Source organism: Nannospalax galili, unplaced genomic scaffold, assembly GCF_000622305.1.
Source record: "Nannospalax galili isolate Female #2095 unplaced genomic scaffold, S.galili_v1.0 scaffold399, whole genome shotgun sequence".
NCBI lineage: Eukaryota > Metazoa > Chordata > Mammalia > Rodentia > Spalacidae > Nannospalax > Nannospalax galili.
Genome location: NW_008345053.1, coordinates 5,679,782 through 5,698,276, shown reverse-complemented (window position 1 = coordinate 5,698,276; position 18,495 = coordinate 5,679,782). Strand labels below are relative to the sequence as shown.

Sequence of the window (18,495 nt, the reverse complement as noted above, 5' to 3'; positions counted from 1 at the left end):
TTAAAAAAAAAAAAAAAAAAAAAAGTCATCCAGATTGTCCAACCCAGAGTCCTCGTAGATCCCCTCCAAAGAAGGGGTCAGAATCCCTAGAGTCAGTGGCAGCAGAAATTCAATTACCTCTGAAAGTTTGAAGCACATGGTTTCCTCCCAACCTTCCTCTGGTGGAGACTCTGGAAGGAACACCCAGTCTGCACCACAAGCCAAAGCACTTACCAAGGCCAGGTACCTGCACAGAAGATGGTAATTAATGCACCAAAAGGAAAGGAGCCTTCCCACCACAAGGCTACTGTGTCATCCAGAGACAACCTCAGGCAGCCATGGCCCTGGATATTCGGTGGGAGCTACTGGCTCCTCTGTGAACTACCCCCTTGCAATCCATGATAACAGCACTAAACAGATGACACTGAGGGTCCTTCCCACCAGGATGGTATCTGCCAGTACCTACCCACAGTGTCGCCCCATCACCTCCAGGACGAAGGTCCTCTGGTGACTGCAAAAGAAGTAAAGGGCACATTTACTCACCACCACTGGCAAGAGGGGAAAAAATGTTCTCACAGACAAGATAAACAGAAAGTTTGCTTCACAACTAGAGCAGATGCCAAACTTCTAAAAGTTGACTCATTGTCTACAAAAAGCAAACACCACTCCAAGTATCTCTGATCTAGGGAATTAAAAAGGTGTCAGCAGCAACTGCCTTTTCTGGGTTTTGAAATGCGGTCTTATGTAGCCCAGGCTGGCCTCAAGTTCTCTATGTAGCCAAGGGTGACCTTGAACTTCTGATCCTCCTGCCTCCCAGGTGCCGGGACCATAGGTATGTACCAGCATCCAGCCCGCCTTAACGTAGTATGAGGAATAGAACCGAGGGCTTCCTTCATGCCAGGGTAATAGGACTCAACCAACTAAGCTACATCCCAACACCATTTTCTAACAGGTATTTTACAACATCTGCCACTTATGCACTAATATTTACTTACACTTCTAAGATGCTCTTTTTTAGATAACTATCTACTCTGGGCTGTCAGGTACTTCTATCAAGAGCCAGGGTTTGGCAGAGCTCAAATCTGTAATCCCAGAACCGGGGAGGCTGGAAGTAGGCTTGTTGGGAGTTCAAAGGCAGTCTGTGCTACAAAGTGAGATCATGTATTACAGGCTGGCGAAACATGAGTGTGAATGTTACAAATCAAATCAGCTTCATCACCACCTGATGACTGCATTCTTCTTTACAATGGAAAACTCCAGCTTCTCTGAGTCATTCTTTCAACCCTGAAGAAGTGATATGGTTTTCCATTGTCACAGACTTCACACCAATGGATCATATACACAAAGGGGACTACAAGGCCCCAGTCTCTATCATGGAGCTTGATCCAACATTCTAAATGTCAAGCTACAAACTCCTAAGCCAGAAAGCCCTTATCCTGCTTAGAATTTCAAGAAAAGTCCCTCACAGACTCCAAAGCACTTTAGAAAGGTCTTAGTAATGTTCACTGAAGATGAACTGTTATTGCTCTAACTTCAGTCTGATTCGTCTGTAACTTGGAGTCCTACCAGTGACACTAAGCTCTCTCTCCTCTCTAACAAGAAGTGTGCCAAAACTCACTCAAACTTTTTTCTTTTTTTCTATTCCATGAAGAAACTTTTAGGGGACTGTAATTATTTTGTTTGCTTCTGTGTTCTAATTTCTCTCCCATAAACACATTAAAAAAATATAATGTGGTGTCTATGGAACGTTCTAGAGCCAGAAGTAACATCCTGTTCATTTCTCTAAGTCCTTTTACCTCTGGGCAGTAGTCATGATGGCGTCAACAACTTCAATAATTCGGTGCAGAGCTGAGTCTGTGCCGATGGTCATGTCTGTGCCACAGAAGTCGTTGTCGATGGAGCCCACCATGCCCACCACATTGAGGTATGAATACTTCTGCACTGCGTCCTTATCGATCTCACCTGCATTGGAGACAAGCAACACACTGCATGACCAGTAAGAGTGGCCAGTTTCCCTAGTGCTCACTAGATGTGTGACACGATGGTCATGGTGTGAAACTCAATTATCCAAAGCTCTGTTTCGACTCATTTCCCCAGAATTGTACACACCTTGAATCAGCATGCTGAAGGAAAGAGAATCTGGAAGTAATTACACAAAATTGGAGGTGTCACTTGGACTTAGCAAGAATACTGAGTTATTAAAAATGAAAAGATCCTCAGGTTGCAATTGGTAGATGAAAATTTCCATTTTACTTAGCAATGGCTTTGGACCATAACAACTCTGAAAAAGACACTATAATTTCAGAGTTAAGTACTTTAGAAACTTATGATCATGTTCATACAGATTTCTTGTAGATGCTTAGGGACCAAGCTAGTTGGTTGGGTATATAGCTAGCTCTCTCAGGACAGACACTCTGGGACAGGCAGTTCTGTATAGATGAAATTGGAATGGTCACAGAGGGAGTGTCAGCCTCAGATCTAGACCCGTGGTGACTGCTCCTAGGCTGTGCCACAATATTCCTGGTGACAGATGAGATAGACAACTGAGACCTTTGTGTCTCCTTCCCTCAGTAGATTTTGTTTTGTTTATGCAATTTGAGGACACATACTTTGTCTCAGGCTTGAGTTTTTGATGAAGTTGCTGTTCTTTTGAGAAATATGCTCTGGCCAAGTATATTTGATAAGACATTGCAATTGCATAATAACAGCTTTAAGGAGATAAAGACTTTGGTTCATACATGGGTCTCAGAAACCCTTTCCTAAGTGACATCAAAAGTAACACAAGAGATGTACAGATCAGCATCTTCTAATTAAACCTTGCAGCAGGTTAGCTGGACAACCCAGCAGGAATACAGACTGGACACTGGCATCTGAAGGCTCAAAGACTGGGAACTGGCATCTGAGGGTGGGTGTGGACAGAGGCCACACTCACAGCCAGGTGGCTTCCCTTATGACCTGTGAATCCTCACCTAAAATGTAGATGGATAAGAACCCTATATCAGGAGGCTATCATGAGGGTTTCACAGGGCTCCCTATGAAAAATGGGTGAGTGGGTGCCTGGCACATAGTAGGGCTGATTATCATTTTAGCTGTTACCTGAAGTGCAAATTTAAGTGCTGAGATGGTAAACCAAAAGAACTGCAACAAAATCCACTCTTAAGTCCCAGTTAAAAATGAAAATTGCCATGCTGGGTGGTGTGCCCCTTTAATCCCCGGCCTCAGGAGGCAGAGGCAGACAGGTCTCTGTAAGACTGAGGCCAGCCTGGTCTACCTAGTGACTTCAAGAAGGGCTGGAATTAGGGAAACCCTGTCAAAAAAAAAAAAAAACCAGGAAGATTGGCTGTGAATATTTATCATGTGTCGCTTATAAATAAAATAAATCCTTTCTGAAGAGGAAGTGTATGACTTCCAAAGCTCTCAGAGGCACCTTGACAAAGTAGAGGCAGGAAACGATGAGAAAGAGAAGTGGAAAAGTACCATTTCGGGCCAGCTCCTCCAGAAGTCCGTTCCACTCCTCCCGAAAGAGGTTGGCCCCAGTGAGGCTTCCGTCCCCACCGATCACACACAGGTTGGTGATGCCCAGCCGAACCAGGTTACAGGCGGCTTTCAGTCGCCCTTCTCGGCTACGAAAGGCTTTGCAACGGGCGCTGCCAATAATCGTTCCACCCTGGAAAAGACATAAAATCATGTTCACTGACAGGAAGCCAGGTGGGTCCACACAGGCTTCATCCACTACACAGGTAGAGTGTTTACCTAGGTTTTCCTCATTAATCAGTCTACTGTCAAAGTTTTAGTTTCACTCTGGAATTCCATGAAGAAACTCATCTATGTGATTCATCTATGTGATGCTAAGAGTGACCAGTTAGATATAAAAAGACAGATATCAGCCTTCAACTAAATGTACAATAGTCTACAGGGCTACAGTAGCCTGCCAGCTTGCTTGGGTCAAAGCCACCCAACAATGGATGAACTGGACCAGCCACACACACAGGGAAAGATGTGTCTGCATCACTGGTTATCAGCCAGGACCTCAGGAGCAACCTGTTGTGCCTCCTGAAGGTGACCAGGATCTACTTTAAGCCAGATCTTAGTATATATTCTAGCTAAATGATCAGGGATCTGCAAACCAAAGAAATCTGAGAGATGCGCACTTTCAGTTAACATATACAGCCCGGGTGTAATTGTCCCCAAGCAGGGTTAGGACAAAATGCAAGGGTGGCGGTTGATCTGTGCTCTCAGCAAAAGCTGCCATTTATGTTGTGTCCTGGAGAGTACTTATGCCATCTGTACACACAACGGATAGCATCAGGCACAAATCACTACAAGCCTTTCATAAGAGCTAAATCTTAAGGAATCTTAAATTTGATACCCCAAGCTTCTAGGAGAAAGAAATAGTAACTTTCTATACAGATTTTCAAAAAGAAAAGAATTTAGAACAATGCAAGAGTCTTGTAGTAAACAATGAATGCATTTGAAAAGCAACACAGATACCATCCCTCAAGGACACGAGCACTACTTCTGAAGAGCGGTGGTTTGATGCTGAACACAGAGTTCTCGTTTCGATTGCTCACTGAAAACCCTTTATGCTGACCTATATGCTAGTGTTTGCATATATCTGTAACTCATACAGTCAAAAAATTTTTATTTTTAAGTGACAATCACCACCATTTAATTGGTTTCAAAGCAGTATATAAAAGTCACCAAGAAAACTGAAATTCATTCCAAAATGCTTTGGGGAGCACACCAGCAGCAGCAATCCTGGACTAACATGGCTAATGCTATGTGTGATCGGAAACACGCAATCTGGCATCACAGAGGCACGCTTGGGGTGAGAAGCACAGAGTCCAGGCAGAGATGAGCTTGGTTTGATGATCAGATAGAAGATCAGTCCACATGCTCCAAGTGGAAGTGGAATGGAACACAAAAAACACCAGGATTTAAAAACAAAACAAAACACCAAGGTTGAAAACACAGGATGGACCAAGTTGCAAGAAACAGGCCTCATTCACAGACTGACCACGCCATACCCTTCAACCACGCTTGCATCTGCTCTTCTCCCTCAATCACGAAACGGGCATGTATATTCCCTGTGGAAGCCAAGTGCTAAAGTCTTACAACATTGCTCTGCCTGATTATAGATGGTTGCCAAAATTCCCTTCACTCCTTTCCAAGTACGTAAACTAAGACGTTTCCAAGTGTAAACTCAGAGTGTGACCTGTGTTAAAAGCACACCTCGTTAGCACATTCACGCTGAATTTGCCAGTTTGACTTCTATTAAAAGGCACTCAAGATGAGTCACAAATGAATCCTTATATTTGAAAAGCTCAAACCACAAATAAAGAGCTTTACGCAAAGTCTATTCTTTCTGCAGCTTCTCTTTATTTCTCAACTAATTTGGACCCTTCATTAAGCCAAAATGTCCCAGAAACATATGGGGCCTTGGACAGATTTCTCTGGAATTCAAAACAAGCAACCGCTTTGCCTTCACTGGCAATTACTTCTTCCTTGTGCACAACACGGAAATGAGCTGCGTCTGATTCGAGCTACAGCAGGGATGTAATGGCTCTGTCAAATCCACAGCCCTAGGGACTGTGAGGAACACTCTTTCCCAGACTTTGTTCCCCTGGGTGCCAAAATCCAGGGGGCACAGAGATTTGCCAATGGGCACACAGCACCAGCCAACCAAAGTCTGCCCCCAAAGAACCACTCATCTGCCAGAGTTGCACATGAACAGTAGTAGTACAAGTTTGTATTGCAAAGATACTTTTGAGTTACCATCACATAGACGTTTTTAATCCTTTTAAAATTAAGGGCTGGGGAGATTCAGTGGTCAAGACTACTTGCTGTACAATCAACAAGGATCAGGGTTTGGATCCCAGAACCCACATAACAAGCCAGGCATCCTTCAAACGGCTGTAACTCTAGATCCTAAGGTTCCAGCACTCTCTTCTGCCTTTGCGTGCACTTGTGTACATATACCCATGTAGGTACACACACACAAATAAAATGAAAGTTAAAACAACATTAATTATATGACACATGTTGTGGTCTGAATGTAAAATATCCCCCACAGTCTGATGTGTCTGATCACCTGGTCCTCGACTGGTGGTGCTGTTTGGGAGATTGTAGAAACGTTGGGGCTGTGGCCTACCTAGAAGTGGGTAGCTGGGGGTGGGCCTTGAAGGTCATAGTGACCTCTGGTTCTTGCCCCAGCTCTTTGCTGCCTCATCTCCCAGAGGTAATAATAAGTCATGCAGAAAGCTCCCTCTGTAACAACCATGCCACAGTCCCCTGCCACCATGGGCTGTATCTCCTGAACCATGACCCTAAACAAATCCTTCCTTCTAAAGTTGTTTCAGTCAGGTATCCGTCGCAGTGACAGCCAAGTGACTAACACAGAAGGGGTGATTTCTGTCCACACAGCGGGTCCAAAATAATGCTAGTCAGGATGTTAACTTGTTTTAACAATTACTAAGGCACAAGTATAAAAGGTTTCAAACTAAAACAGTTCCTTCAACTTGGAGAAACAAATGGCACCTACCACTTGCAGAATGCTCGAGACACTCTCCCAGTCTGCTTCCACAATATTAGAACCTCCATCCACCATGCCTTGGTAACCCTGGATAAGAAACATAAACATCTATTTAAAAACAGATTGGATTTTGCTACGCATTAATTTATCCACAAATTATATAAAACAGAAACACAAGTGACAATGAACCCAAATTCCAAAGCACCCAACTGTGAGCAGACAGTGTCACAGTGTATCACAGGTACAGGATAAAAGTATTAAACCAGGGACTGGAGAGACGACTCAGCAGTTAAGAGCACTGGTTGTTCTTGCAGAGGAGCTGGGTTTGATTCCCAGCACCCACATGGCAGCTAACAACCACCTGTAACTCCAGTTCCAGGGGATCCAACACTCTCTTCTGACCTTTGTGGACTTTAAATGACACGGTCACCCATGCATACAGGCGGGCTGTACATTCCTACACATAAAATAAAAATAATAAATAAAATATTTTTTAAAGTATTAAGCCATGTTAAAGCCTCTTCTATTTAACCTCTGTGCATGCCAGCTTCTACCAAGACTCATCCAAATGAGGTGGACTGCCTCCCATCCCTTGGTTTCTGAGACTGAAAAGAAATACAATTTATTTGACAGTGTTTATAACTAGCAGAAACTAACCTGAAAACTGGTTAATAGTCTCGCTGTACATGTGACAAACATTTTGTCAAGACTTCATCTTGAAGGCAATCCACATCTTTAGATACATATTAAATTCTTTCTTGAGACAAAGTCTTACAACGTGGCCCTGCTAGTCTGGAACTCCCTATGCAGACTTCAAACTCACAGAAATACATTGACTTTATATCCATACTCAGGTACTAAGGATCCGAGTGTAACCGACTGTGACTACTAATAATCAGATACACAGAGATTAAAGACATGCAAACATGTGTTAGTAGCATTAAAAATGTAGGAAACAGCATATTTTAAAATGAAAAGGAGATCTCCCTTAAAGGGTAAAAACTCACTCAATTTTATATGCTGAGTTCAATATTGTATGACTGTATTAATTCAACTGTGAACCTAAAAATTTACAGCCACGTTTGAAAGGGATGTATCCTTGCTCTGGAATGTGTTAATGAATATGTTAAAGCTGTAATGAAATGCTTCTTTTAATCATGTGGTTATTAAATTTTAAAAATTTTTTAAAAATAAAATAAGCTTTAAAAAAATTTAAAAAAAAAGAAGTCCAATTGTCACCTCTCCTAACATCATAGCCCTCCTTAGGAACAGCTCCTTCCAGACGAGAGGAGATGTTTGCTCTTTAGAATAAATTCTATTTCCTACTCAAAAAAAAAAAAGAAACCCACTCGACTTTGCCTCTGAGTGCTGGAATTAAAGGTGTGTACCACCACACTTGGCTAATGGTAAATGTTTTTATTAAAATACAGCTGAGGGGCTAAGGGGATGGTTTCACTGGCAAAGGGCTACAAGTGTGAAGACCTGAATTAGGGTCCCAAAAATCCATGTAAAAAGTTAAGGTGGTGTGCAATTCTAATCCCATCACTGGGGAAGCAGAGACAGGAAGATCCCTGGGTTCTGCTAACTGACCAGTCTAGTGGAAGCTGTGAGCTCCAGGGTCAGTGACAGAATGTGTCTCAAAAATTTGGGACAGCAACTGAGGAAGACACTCAGTAATGGCTTCTGAACACCATGGCATGTGCGTATATATACCCCCCCCACACACACACACCTCGTTCCCTTTTTCCATAGAAGGTACATCACAAATTCAAATGGAGGAATGTTCGTTTCATTTTGTCTACACGATTTACTTAGTTAAAAAAAAAAAAAGTAGAGCTGTGAAGGCTGGGCATGGTGGTGCACACCTTTAACCCCAGCACTCAGGAGACAGAGGCAGGTGGATTTTTGTGAGTTTGAGGCCAACCTAATCTACATAGTGAGTTTGAGGCCAGCTGGGGATACAGAAAAACCCTGTCTCAAGAAGCCAAAAAAAATTTTTTTGATTCTAAAAGTTGAGCTCTCAAACATTTAGAAAAGTTTGATCTGACCACTAGAGATTATGATTATGGATTTATGTTCTCTACCTAGAGAAGGCTAAAAGAAAGGAATACAAGTTTTAAAAAGTTAAACAGCTGATTAAGTATGGAGCCTTGTGCATAAATTAATAGTACTGGCATCTTTATAGTTGACCAAGTCATAAACATATTTATAAAATGTACATTTCAATCAAAACGTTTATACGAGAGTGTGTGTGTGTGTGTGTGTGTGTGTGTGTGTGCGTGTGTGTGTGTGTGTGTGTGTGTGTAATGGAGTATCACGTGTCAAACAATAAACAATAATATGGAACAAGGAAATCTAAAACAGACAAGCATCCATCTACATTCTGCACATTACTGAGGGCCCCAGCCCCAGGGCCATTCATTCCTCTATGTTCTTCTCTGGCCCTAAAATGCTGCTCTAATGATATTGGTGACTGACCCAGTGGATTTATGAACAAGTGATGCATCTTCTTCTAAACACACAAAGTGTAACCCTCAGGATCATTCAAACTATTATTCTAAAATACTCTCCAATTACCAAAAGCCATAGAAAGTATATAGACTTAGGTGATTTACGTAAGGAGAGAAACTAGGTATAATTGTCTCTTGGAATGATTTTTGATCAGGTCTCACTTCTGCAGAGAGCAGTGTTTTCAAAAGAACTGGTTATATTCTGTCTAAATGGGTAGCATTGTGTCCATCCATTCCAATTCAAACTACCTGTGCAAAACCATACCCTCTCAATACTCTGATTCTCATGGTCTTATTTCTAGAAAATGTAAAAAGTACGATGGCTTATATTGATTGTCAGTGGACAGAACTTAGACTCGCCTAGGAAAGGAGTCTCTGAACAGGCGTATGTGGAGATTAGGTTAACTAAGGCAAGACTGCCCTAAAAGTGGGCATCATCATTTCATTGGTTGGGTTCTGAACGAAAAGGAGAAAGGGAACTAAGGACTAACATCCACACATTTATCAATGGCTCCTTTCTGACTGGATGCAATGTGACGAGCTGCAACAAGCTCCTGCCACCCTGATTTCCCCACCATGATGGACTTATCCTTGAACTCTGAGCAAAATAAAACCTTTTTTCCTTTCTCTTTTTTTTTGGGGGGGGTGGGGAGGTTGATTAGACAGGGCCTCCCTGAAGCCCCATCTGGCCTGGTACTGACTATGTATACCAGGATGGTCTCCATCTCCAGAGTGCTAGGATCAAAGACCTGTACCACCAGGCCAGACCAAAACCTTAAGTTGCCTTTGTTGGGTTACTTTGTCACAACAACAGGAAAAAGTAACTAAGACAGTAGGTGAAAGGGGAAAGAGACAGATACATAGGTAGGTAAAGTAGAAGATGGGTACCCTAGCCTTCAGCTGTCTTTATTAAATTATCTCATTAACCACAAACTTTTAATAATGACCTTTCATTCTGAACCCACAGCACAGACTGTCACACTAAGCAAGAACAATGAACATGTTACCATTTGTAGTAGTCTTAACTTCCTAGGTTGGGGGGAGGGGGTTAATAGGAAATGGGGAGCAAGTAGGTCTGTGACCTGGGTGCCAGTGTCAGCTCCCAGGCCCCACAGTGCTGAAATGGACTCTACCTCAAGAGCCGATGTGTTCATCCAAACTCAGATTTCTGAGACTGAAAGGAAATGGTGCTAAGGATGCAAACAGTGTGGCAGACTTACCTCAGGACCACTCTGGGAAGAAGAGGGAGACAGAGAGCTGCCCCCAAGAGCCCGGAGAAAACAGAAAGCAGAAGCCTGCCAGACTACCACATGATGACTGCAATAAGGCCTGTGCTTTCAATGGGTTGGTAAGCAGGAGGCTCAAGGGAGAAAAGTGGGCCCCAGATCCCACACTGAGAGACCAGGCCTGAGACTTGTCTCAGGGTTCGACTAAGGTATACGTCTGGCAGCATCACTGTCCACAGCATTCCCGTGCCACCCACTCCTCTCAGAATTCTCCCATCAGCCACCACATGCCATTTTACTAAATTATGCCACACAGTGAACAGATGTCTATTTTCCCTTTGATCTTATTCTCAGGTTTTAAACACTGGGTTTTGTGGCTAGACAGCTCAGCAGTTAAGAGCACTGGCTGCTCTTGCAGAGGACCTGGGTTTGATTCCCAGCACCCATAGGGTGGCTATCAGCCATCCAAAACTTCAGTTCCGGGGGATCTGATGCACTCTTCTGACCTCTGTGGCTTTGTAGGACAAAGGGTGCACCAACCTACGTGCTAACAATACACTCATACACATAAAATAAAAAAATAATTTTTTTAAAAACTGGGTTGTTTGCTTGTTTGTTTTTAACACGAGGTCTCCTGTGGCCCAAGCTGCCCTTGAACTTACTGTGTAGCTGATGATGACCTCCAAGTCCTGATCTCCCTGCCTCCACCTCCCAAGCACTATAATTTCAAGTGTGAGCTGACACTGCAGTTTTATTTGGTGCTGGGGATTGAATCCAGGGCTTCCTGTTTGCTGGGCAAGCATTCTGCAGACTGAGATACCTCTCCTGCCCTAAACACTGATTTAATATCTTCCTGTTGACTTTGCTGCTAGAAAATATGAAAAACTGCTCTACAAGTCACAGCTCAAAGTTTGGAGATGTTTGGCGACAATGATTTCATCATTTAGCATAGTGTGGATTCGTATGTAAAGGAAGCAATGTAGGATGTCAGAAAAGGATGATTCACCTACCCCTGCATTTGAAGTTTTTCCTCCTGTACTGGAGGTGACTTGCTAGGAAATGATCAGTTATTTAGTTTGCCCTTGTCACGTTTGAAAAATATCTGCCAACTGCAGCTTTGAGCTGCCTTTTACTACAGAGCAGAGATCACCCAAGTAGGAGAGCTAATTTTACCCACATGCGTTATTATCCTGTGGAAACACAAATGAGCTTTCTTCTTACTGAGGTAGAAGGCCAAAATCCAATTTCAATGTAGCCACAATATTTTCTAAAATTCCATTTTGGAATATGCCTTCAAAGCCAGTTTTATGACTCACCTAAGAAAAGCAAATCCTGGAGTCTGTTAAAGGACACTAAGCTTTTAGCTAAAGTCACACTTTGTTTACTACTCCAGCTCCAAGGTGATCCTCAGAGATCCCGAGCTGGACCAAACCCATTCTCCACCAAAGTTTCTTACATCAGGTCATTCAGCTGAGTGGAAGCAAATGCCACACACTCAAGTCAATCCAAGTTCTTGTCTGAAACAGTAGTGAGCAGTGTCAGGATGGACATCAACAGCTCCAAACTGATCACTGAGGAAACACAGTGCTGTACTTAGAATTCACAGTGACCGATAGTTTCAGACATTTGTTGAACCCACCATCCACAGAGGAAGACCTAGCCTACCTGTAGGTATTTAAATCTCACAGTCCTCACCCGCCTCCGCCCTGGCAAATGAAAGGACCATCAGGAAATTGCCATCTCATGGTAAAACAGGCCTTGGCTTGTCAAAATCTTCTACGATGGATCGACAGGTTTCTCATTTGCACGGTGCTATCTCAACGTGACTTCCTCACTTTTCCATCAAAGAACTCGAGGGCAAGCATGTTGCTTACAAAGTAAATAGACAAATAAAAATTTAAAAGAGGCAGCAAACTGGGCATGGTGGCACACACCTTTAATCCCTGCACTCTGGAGGCAGAGGCAGGCGTATGTCTGTGAGATCGAGGCCGGTTTGGTCTGCATAGTGAGTTCCAGGTCAGCTGGGGCTACAGGGAGACCTTGTCCCCAAAACACAAAATAAGTAAATAAGGCATTAAAATTTTTCTATGTCAATAGTTTTCTTTTTTGTTCGTTTTTCTTTACTTTTAGTTTTTCAAAGACTTTATTTTTGTGTATGGGTGTGTGGCATGTGTGAGAGTGCCTGAGAAGGCCAGAAGAAGGCTAGGGTGTCAGATCCCCAGGAGCTGGAGCTACAGATGGTCATGAGCTGCCCATTGTGTTGGGTGCTGGGAATTGAAGTACAGTCCTCTGCAAAAGCAGCAAATGCTCTTAACCATTGAGCCATGTCTCCAGCCTATTTTGGTTTTATTTTTGTTCTTAAGCTTGAGGACAATTTTATTAGCATTTTAAAGAAAAATCCTCAGGACAGGCAAGCGGTAAATCTCAGCAGCTGCCCAGAGGAGACGGAGAAGGAAAAGTCAGGCGTTTACGCTGGCATGGAGGTCAGATACATGGTGGACTGGCAGCCCACATGGCAAGGAGCCTTAGAGAAAGAGTAAGGAAGCCCAAAATGTTGGGGAAACCCAAAGTATTAAGGAAAGCATACTTGGAAAACAAAAAGAAGAAACAGATACACTTCTCTGAGTCATTCAGAAAAGGACGCAGACTTAGAAAATCCTGGCAAGCTACTGCTTGCTTTGTTTTCTGAGACGAGGCCTCACTCTGCAGCCCAGACTTGCCTGAAACTCACTATGTAGCCCAGGTTGGCCTCAAATCCATGGGATTTCCCCCTGCCTAGGCCTCCTGAGTTCTGGGATGGATTATAGGTGTAAACCACCATGCTACCTTGCCAGTGGTTTTCCAAGTTCAAGAATGCCTTGATTTTGCCCATAGGAAGGGCACGTACACAAAACCCAAAAGTGTAAAGGTCTTCCCCCACATAGAAGACTCTGATCACCTCTCTCTAGGGCACTGAAGGAACTGGCTTAATTACTTCATGGAAACTTCCTACAGAGAGAACAAAGCTTTAGAACTTGTCCTTGGTAAGGCTAGGTCAGCTCTAACCTAGGTTAGAACACAAAAAACCATTGTACAGTCCTGCACTTGGTGCCTGGGCAAGCACTAATGCGCTACCGTGACTTATTTAGCCCTCTGGCGTTGTTTGACTTCTTTAAGCCAAAGCTAAAAGTACACAATTTCAGGAAAGCTGTAAAGCTAACATTCACAGCAGGAAAGAGGCAGGCCAGCCTTCTTCCATGGTCACAGTCAAATCTACGTGGGGGATTACGGCACCAGTGTCATCAGTGGAAGTTCACTCCATCCCACTGTCATCACAACAGTGATGCCATCACAACGGTGATGCCATCACAACAGTGACATCATCACAATGGTGAGAGGAAAAACGTCATAGACAGGGGAGAAAGTCCATCTTCCTTCACAATTTGAGAATGATAACTGCATCTACATTGTCTGAAACCATAGTCATGACATTGATGGTTGTGGGGATTTTCAGGTCAGAAATGAAAAATGAATTTAGCCTAAGAACTAGCACAGAGTAAGCACTCAATAAAAGATGATGTTCACCCCTGTAATTATTACCATTATTCAAGATGCATCCTGGCCAGTGAGCTAATAAAAAGGGGAGGCCTCGAGCATCTGAATTAGCCTTTTGTGAATCGGTGTAAGTTAGCCAGTGCAATAAACATGCATGCATGTTAGTGCAAGGGCTGGACCTGGGAAAGTGTGGAGGAGACATCGCCACAGGAGACGACCTGTGGTGATGCACACAACTACACCCTCAAGTACCACTGCTATTATTTCTAGGTAGACATAGTGGTTTAACTAGTTTGGCCTTTAAGGAATTCAAATGCACAAACAATTTGTTAAAATTATCAGAGATGTGTTTGAATGGGATATAGATAACCATCCCGAATTTTGAAAAATTGTTGGGGAAGGGAAAGCTAACAGCAGAGACTAGAGGAGTGACATTTGATGACAATACTGACCATGGCAACAGAGGAATGAGTCCCAAGAAAGTCAGCACAGGCACTGTGACCTGGCCTCAAGGCACTGTCAGCACATTCCAAGGTCATGGATATTACTCAGATTACATCACACCTGCATGGAAGTCACCTCTGTGCGCCTTCCTCCAGGCTGAGTCTACCAGGGAGTACCCAGGCTGGGATTGCAAGCACTTGCACTTTAGAATTAAAACGTGGAGGCTGGGAAGGGCTTTCAGGAGTTTGTTCTTACACAAGCTTAGCATTTCTCACTATAAACACTGGGCGTTTAAAGTGAGTTAGGGGGTGCATCCTACCCACCCAGGAAGAAACGTAATCATATTTCTAACAAAAGGGGGGATTTCTATTAGGAGCGAAAAAAAATGAGGCCACTCTACTAACTTATCAAACCTTCTTTTACTTTTAGCTCTATACTTTATTTATATTTATTTATTATTATTTATTTATTTTAGAGACAGGGTCTCATGCACCCCAGACTAGTTTTGAATTTGCTATATGGCGGAGGATGACTCTGGGGTCCTGCTTCTCCTGTCTCTAACTCCTGAGTGCTGGGATCACCAGCATTTGCCAGGCAGTTTATGCCTTACTGAAGCTCAAACCCAGAGCTGAGCCCCATCCCCAGCCCCAAACCTTCTTTAACAGTATCTAAGTCAGGCTCTAGTGCTTGGGGCCTGAAATAAGAAGCTAAGGTGACAGGCTGACAAGTCAAGCTCAGGGCAGAAAGTCAGACTGGCATAAACCAGAAATAGACACGATGACAGGAAATGACAAGGACAACAGAGGCCACAGGCCTCCAAGCCCCAGGGAGGGTGGCCTCCGAGCAGCCCCAGGGAGGGTGGCCTCTGAGCAGCCCCAGGGAGGCCACAGCTGAACTGATGTTGCTCTTTTTTCCCTTCTTCCTTTACATCCAACACACTTAGAGCAATACATTGTGAATTTTGAATTAGCATGTAAAATAGAGATATGATTAGCTGCTAAGGAGATCAGGATTCTCCTGGTCTTTGTTCACAGTGTGGAAGATGAGACATGAGCTCTGGTAATATTTACAAATGGCTGTCCACGTACAGCATCAAACTATTAAATACTTCTTTTTAAGATGAAAGACATTTTAGTTTTAAACCTCCAGGAAAATCTTCAACAACAGGAAATTAAACCCACATTTTAAACTGTCCATATTTAAAAGACTGTAAGAATGGTTTGTTTTAAATCTGTAGGAAAACCTTCAACAGTAGGCTATTAAACACATAATTAAACTAAAAACAATAAGACTGTGTTCTTTGGCCATGAGAAGAGACCAGATTAACTCAGTGGCTCATTCCCACTCTGGGTTGGATCCACCTAAATCCAGGGCAGCCTGCCCTGGACACGGTCTTGAGATAAAACATTCACTGGTCTTGCCTTTACCATCACTAAGAAATTGCAGCCTTCTGTAGTTTTTGTAGGAAAAACCCTAGCTTAAGAGGAATTAAAATAAATGGGAAAAAGAAAGAAACGTACAGCTAGCTTAGCTCACTACATAGGAAAGAACAATGGGGTTAATCCAAAAACCCTTCCCATCGCTCCCGGAATGGAGCCCAAGGGCTCCGCATGCACCACACGTAGGCCTGACCCAGATTTATGAGACAGCAAGTAGCAGCCAGACAAAACAGCTCAGCCAAATCTGGTGCCAGGCTTTTACCAGAAATACCAGAGTTTTCAGGTTAACATACTTTTCACACATTTTCGGGAGAGGAGGATGGAGAGGGAGAACAAGAGAAAAGAAGGGTAAGGACAACTAGGATCCATTGCTTAAATAATTAATACTAATCTGTCTAACCAGTTCAATCTGATAACTTGGACGTTCTAGGTAAACTCAGAAACTAGAATATACATGAACAAACGTGTTGGATGAATTACTAAATGATGCCTAAAAAAACAATACTGGGCATTTTCTAAATTGGAACCCAAATAGGGTGAGGGTAGTGATCCCTCAGTCCGGTAAGAGTGAGCTTTCAGAGGACCTCAGCAAGGTTTGTGGACACTGTTGACTATCATGACTATGGGGAGGCATGCTCCTGGCATCTACCAGAGAGAGGCAGGATGCCACTCAACACCGGGGAATTGCACAGGACCCTCGACTCCACACCTGAATCATCCCACCCCAAACGCCACAGTGCTGAGGTTAAGGAACAAGCCTTCCTATGAAGATGCGGTCTGAAGAGCCCACTGCAAAGACAGCTCAACAACTCCTGATTCCCAGAAGGTCTGAGAATAAATCAGTTTAGTCACATGCCTCAGTTCTGTGTTTGGCTAAAGACCAATGGAGTCAAAGGCAAGCATTCTGTATCCTGCAATCAGAAGGCAAATAGCCCCTTGCAGTTAAGTGCTCAAAACTCCTCCAAGAGTGTTCTATACTGTGAAGTAAAGGGGCGGGTGGTCTTTTCTTTTCTTTCTTTCTTTCTTTCTTTCTTTCTTTCTTTCTTTCTTTCTTTCTTTCTTTCTTTCTTTCTTTCTTTCTTTCTTTCTTTCTTTCTTTCTTTCTTTCTTTCTTTCTTTCTTTCTTTCTTTCTTTCTTTCTTTCTTTCTTTCTTTCTTTCTTTCTTTCTTTCTCCTTCTTCTTTTTTTAGTGTTTTTTTGCGGCAAGGTCTTATACAGTCCGGGTTGGTTTTGACTCAGCACAAATGTTATTTTTGTGGATCAATCCAGGGCACAGGATCTAAGGGTTAATTCATCAATCCCCAGTCAGTGAGCTGCTCACAATCCCTAACCCAGACCCTGGAAGAGGCACACTAGAATTCGGAAGGTTTGGAATTTTCAAAGGCAGTATGGATGTTCCTGCATATGTGACCTAGGGCTCTCAGGAGTTCAGTCATCTCTGTGAGTGTGGGTTTCTATAGAGAAAGGTACAGGCCCTCAGACCAGGAGAGGTGAGCCAGGATTACACATAGCTTTATTCCAGGTCATCAGGGCTTTATTGTCAAGAAAATTGGGAAAACATTTGTAGATTTTAGGGATATTTTTAGATATTAAAATTACAGAAGTAGGATTTTTACACTGATAGTAGATAGCAATATTCCAAGTTGATTCAACTCGGGTAATGCTTACTGTCACTGAGGAAAAGAACTGCTACCTGTACAAAATCCCAATGCATCACTGGCTTCTCTTTCATACTGAGACTTCCAGCTCCTTAGACTAAACATCTACTTATTCCTCTGGCTGGCTCTCCAGCCAGAGGAGGCCGTTGTGCAACTTTCCAGACTCTAATTGTGTGAGCCAATCTAATAAGTCATGACTTACATATTCTGTTGGCTCTGTTTTTCTGCAGAACTCTAATAAGGGACAGATGTGGTGAATAAATCTGGTTTACCTCAGAAGAAAGAGCTACTATTTTTAGATGTAGGTCCATCAGATGTTTTCCTATCAATTCTTTAATTTTGAAATGTGTGAAGTTTGGTAGACGTAGGTCTAGTGACATCTAAATATCAGAATTCAAGAACAAAAACACACACAAACGACAACTACAAAAAGAAAGGACCAAAACCTGAGAGAGGATTGAAAGTTTCAGTTACAACATCAAAGATTAAACCCTCACATGGCCCTCAGCTTACAGCTCTTCCCCCAATGAACAGCATTCAAGCAAGCAGAGCTGGCTCTCCACAGAACATGGTTTCTCAATATTGTCATTACTGACACCTGGGGCCAACTGCTTCTTTGTGCTAGGGGCTGCCTTGAACATTTGTAAGGTGATAGGCAGGATCCTGTTTTGACTCTCTTGATGTCAGGAACAATCCTCTTTCTAACAGTGAGATCATCAAAAATGCTGGCAAGCAGCCAGGCGTGGCAGCACACGTAGTGGCACATGCCTTTACTCTCAGCAATTAGCACTCAAGAGGCAGAGACTGGTGAATCTCAGGTGGATGAGACCAACTTGGTCTACAGTGAAAGCTCCAGATCAGCTGGGGCTACAGGGAGAACCTATCTTTTTTTTTTTTTTTTGTCTTTTTGAGACAGGGTTTCCCTGTGGCCCCAGCTGGCCTGGAACTCACTATGTAGACCAGGCTGGCCATGAGCTCATCGAGATCCACCTGCCTCTGCCTCCCAGTGCTGGGATTAAAGGCATGTGCCACCATGCCCAGTTTGAGAACCTGTCTTTAAAAAAAAAAAAAAGGCCTATGCCTTATGCCGAGCGTGGTGGTACCGGCCTTTAATCCCAACACTTGGGAGGCAGAGGCAGGCGGATCTCTGTGAGTTCAAGGCCAGCCTGGTCT

The 18,495-nt window shown here is 43.2% G+C and overlaps 1 protein-coding gene across 1 annotated transcript in view; it reads right to left on the bottom strand.

Annotated features, from left to right (window-relative positions):
* Pfkp (phosphofructokinase, platelet) overlaps positions 1-18,495 on the bottom strand; it is a gene marked incomplete at its 3' end in the record, with an annotated part of 53,815 nt that overhangs the window by 21,170 nt on the left and 14,150 nt on the right. Inside the window, 5 exon segments of the mRNA XM_017800187.2 lie at positions 118-226; positions 446-490; positions 1,776-1,941; positions 3,457-3,646; positions 6,521-6,598. Of these exon segments, the coding sequence (XP_017655676.1) occupies positions 118-226; positions 446-490; positions 1,776-1,941; positions 3,457-3,646; positions 6,521-6,598 (588 nt within the window).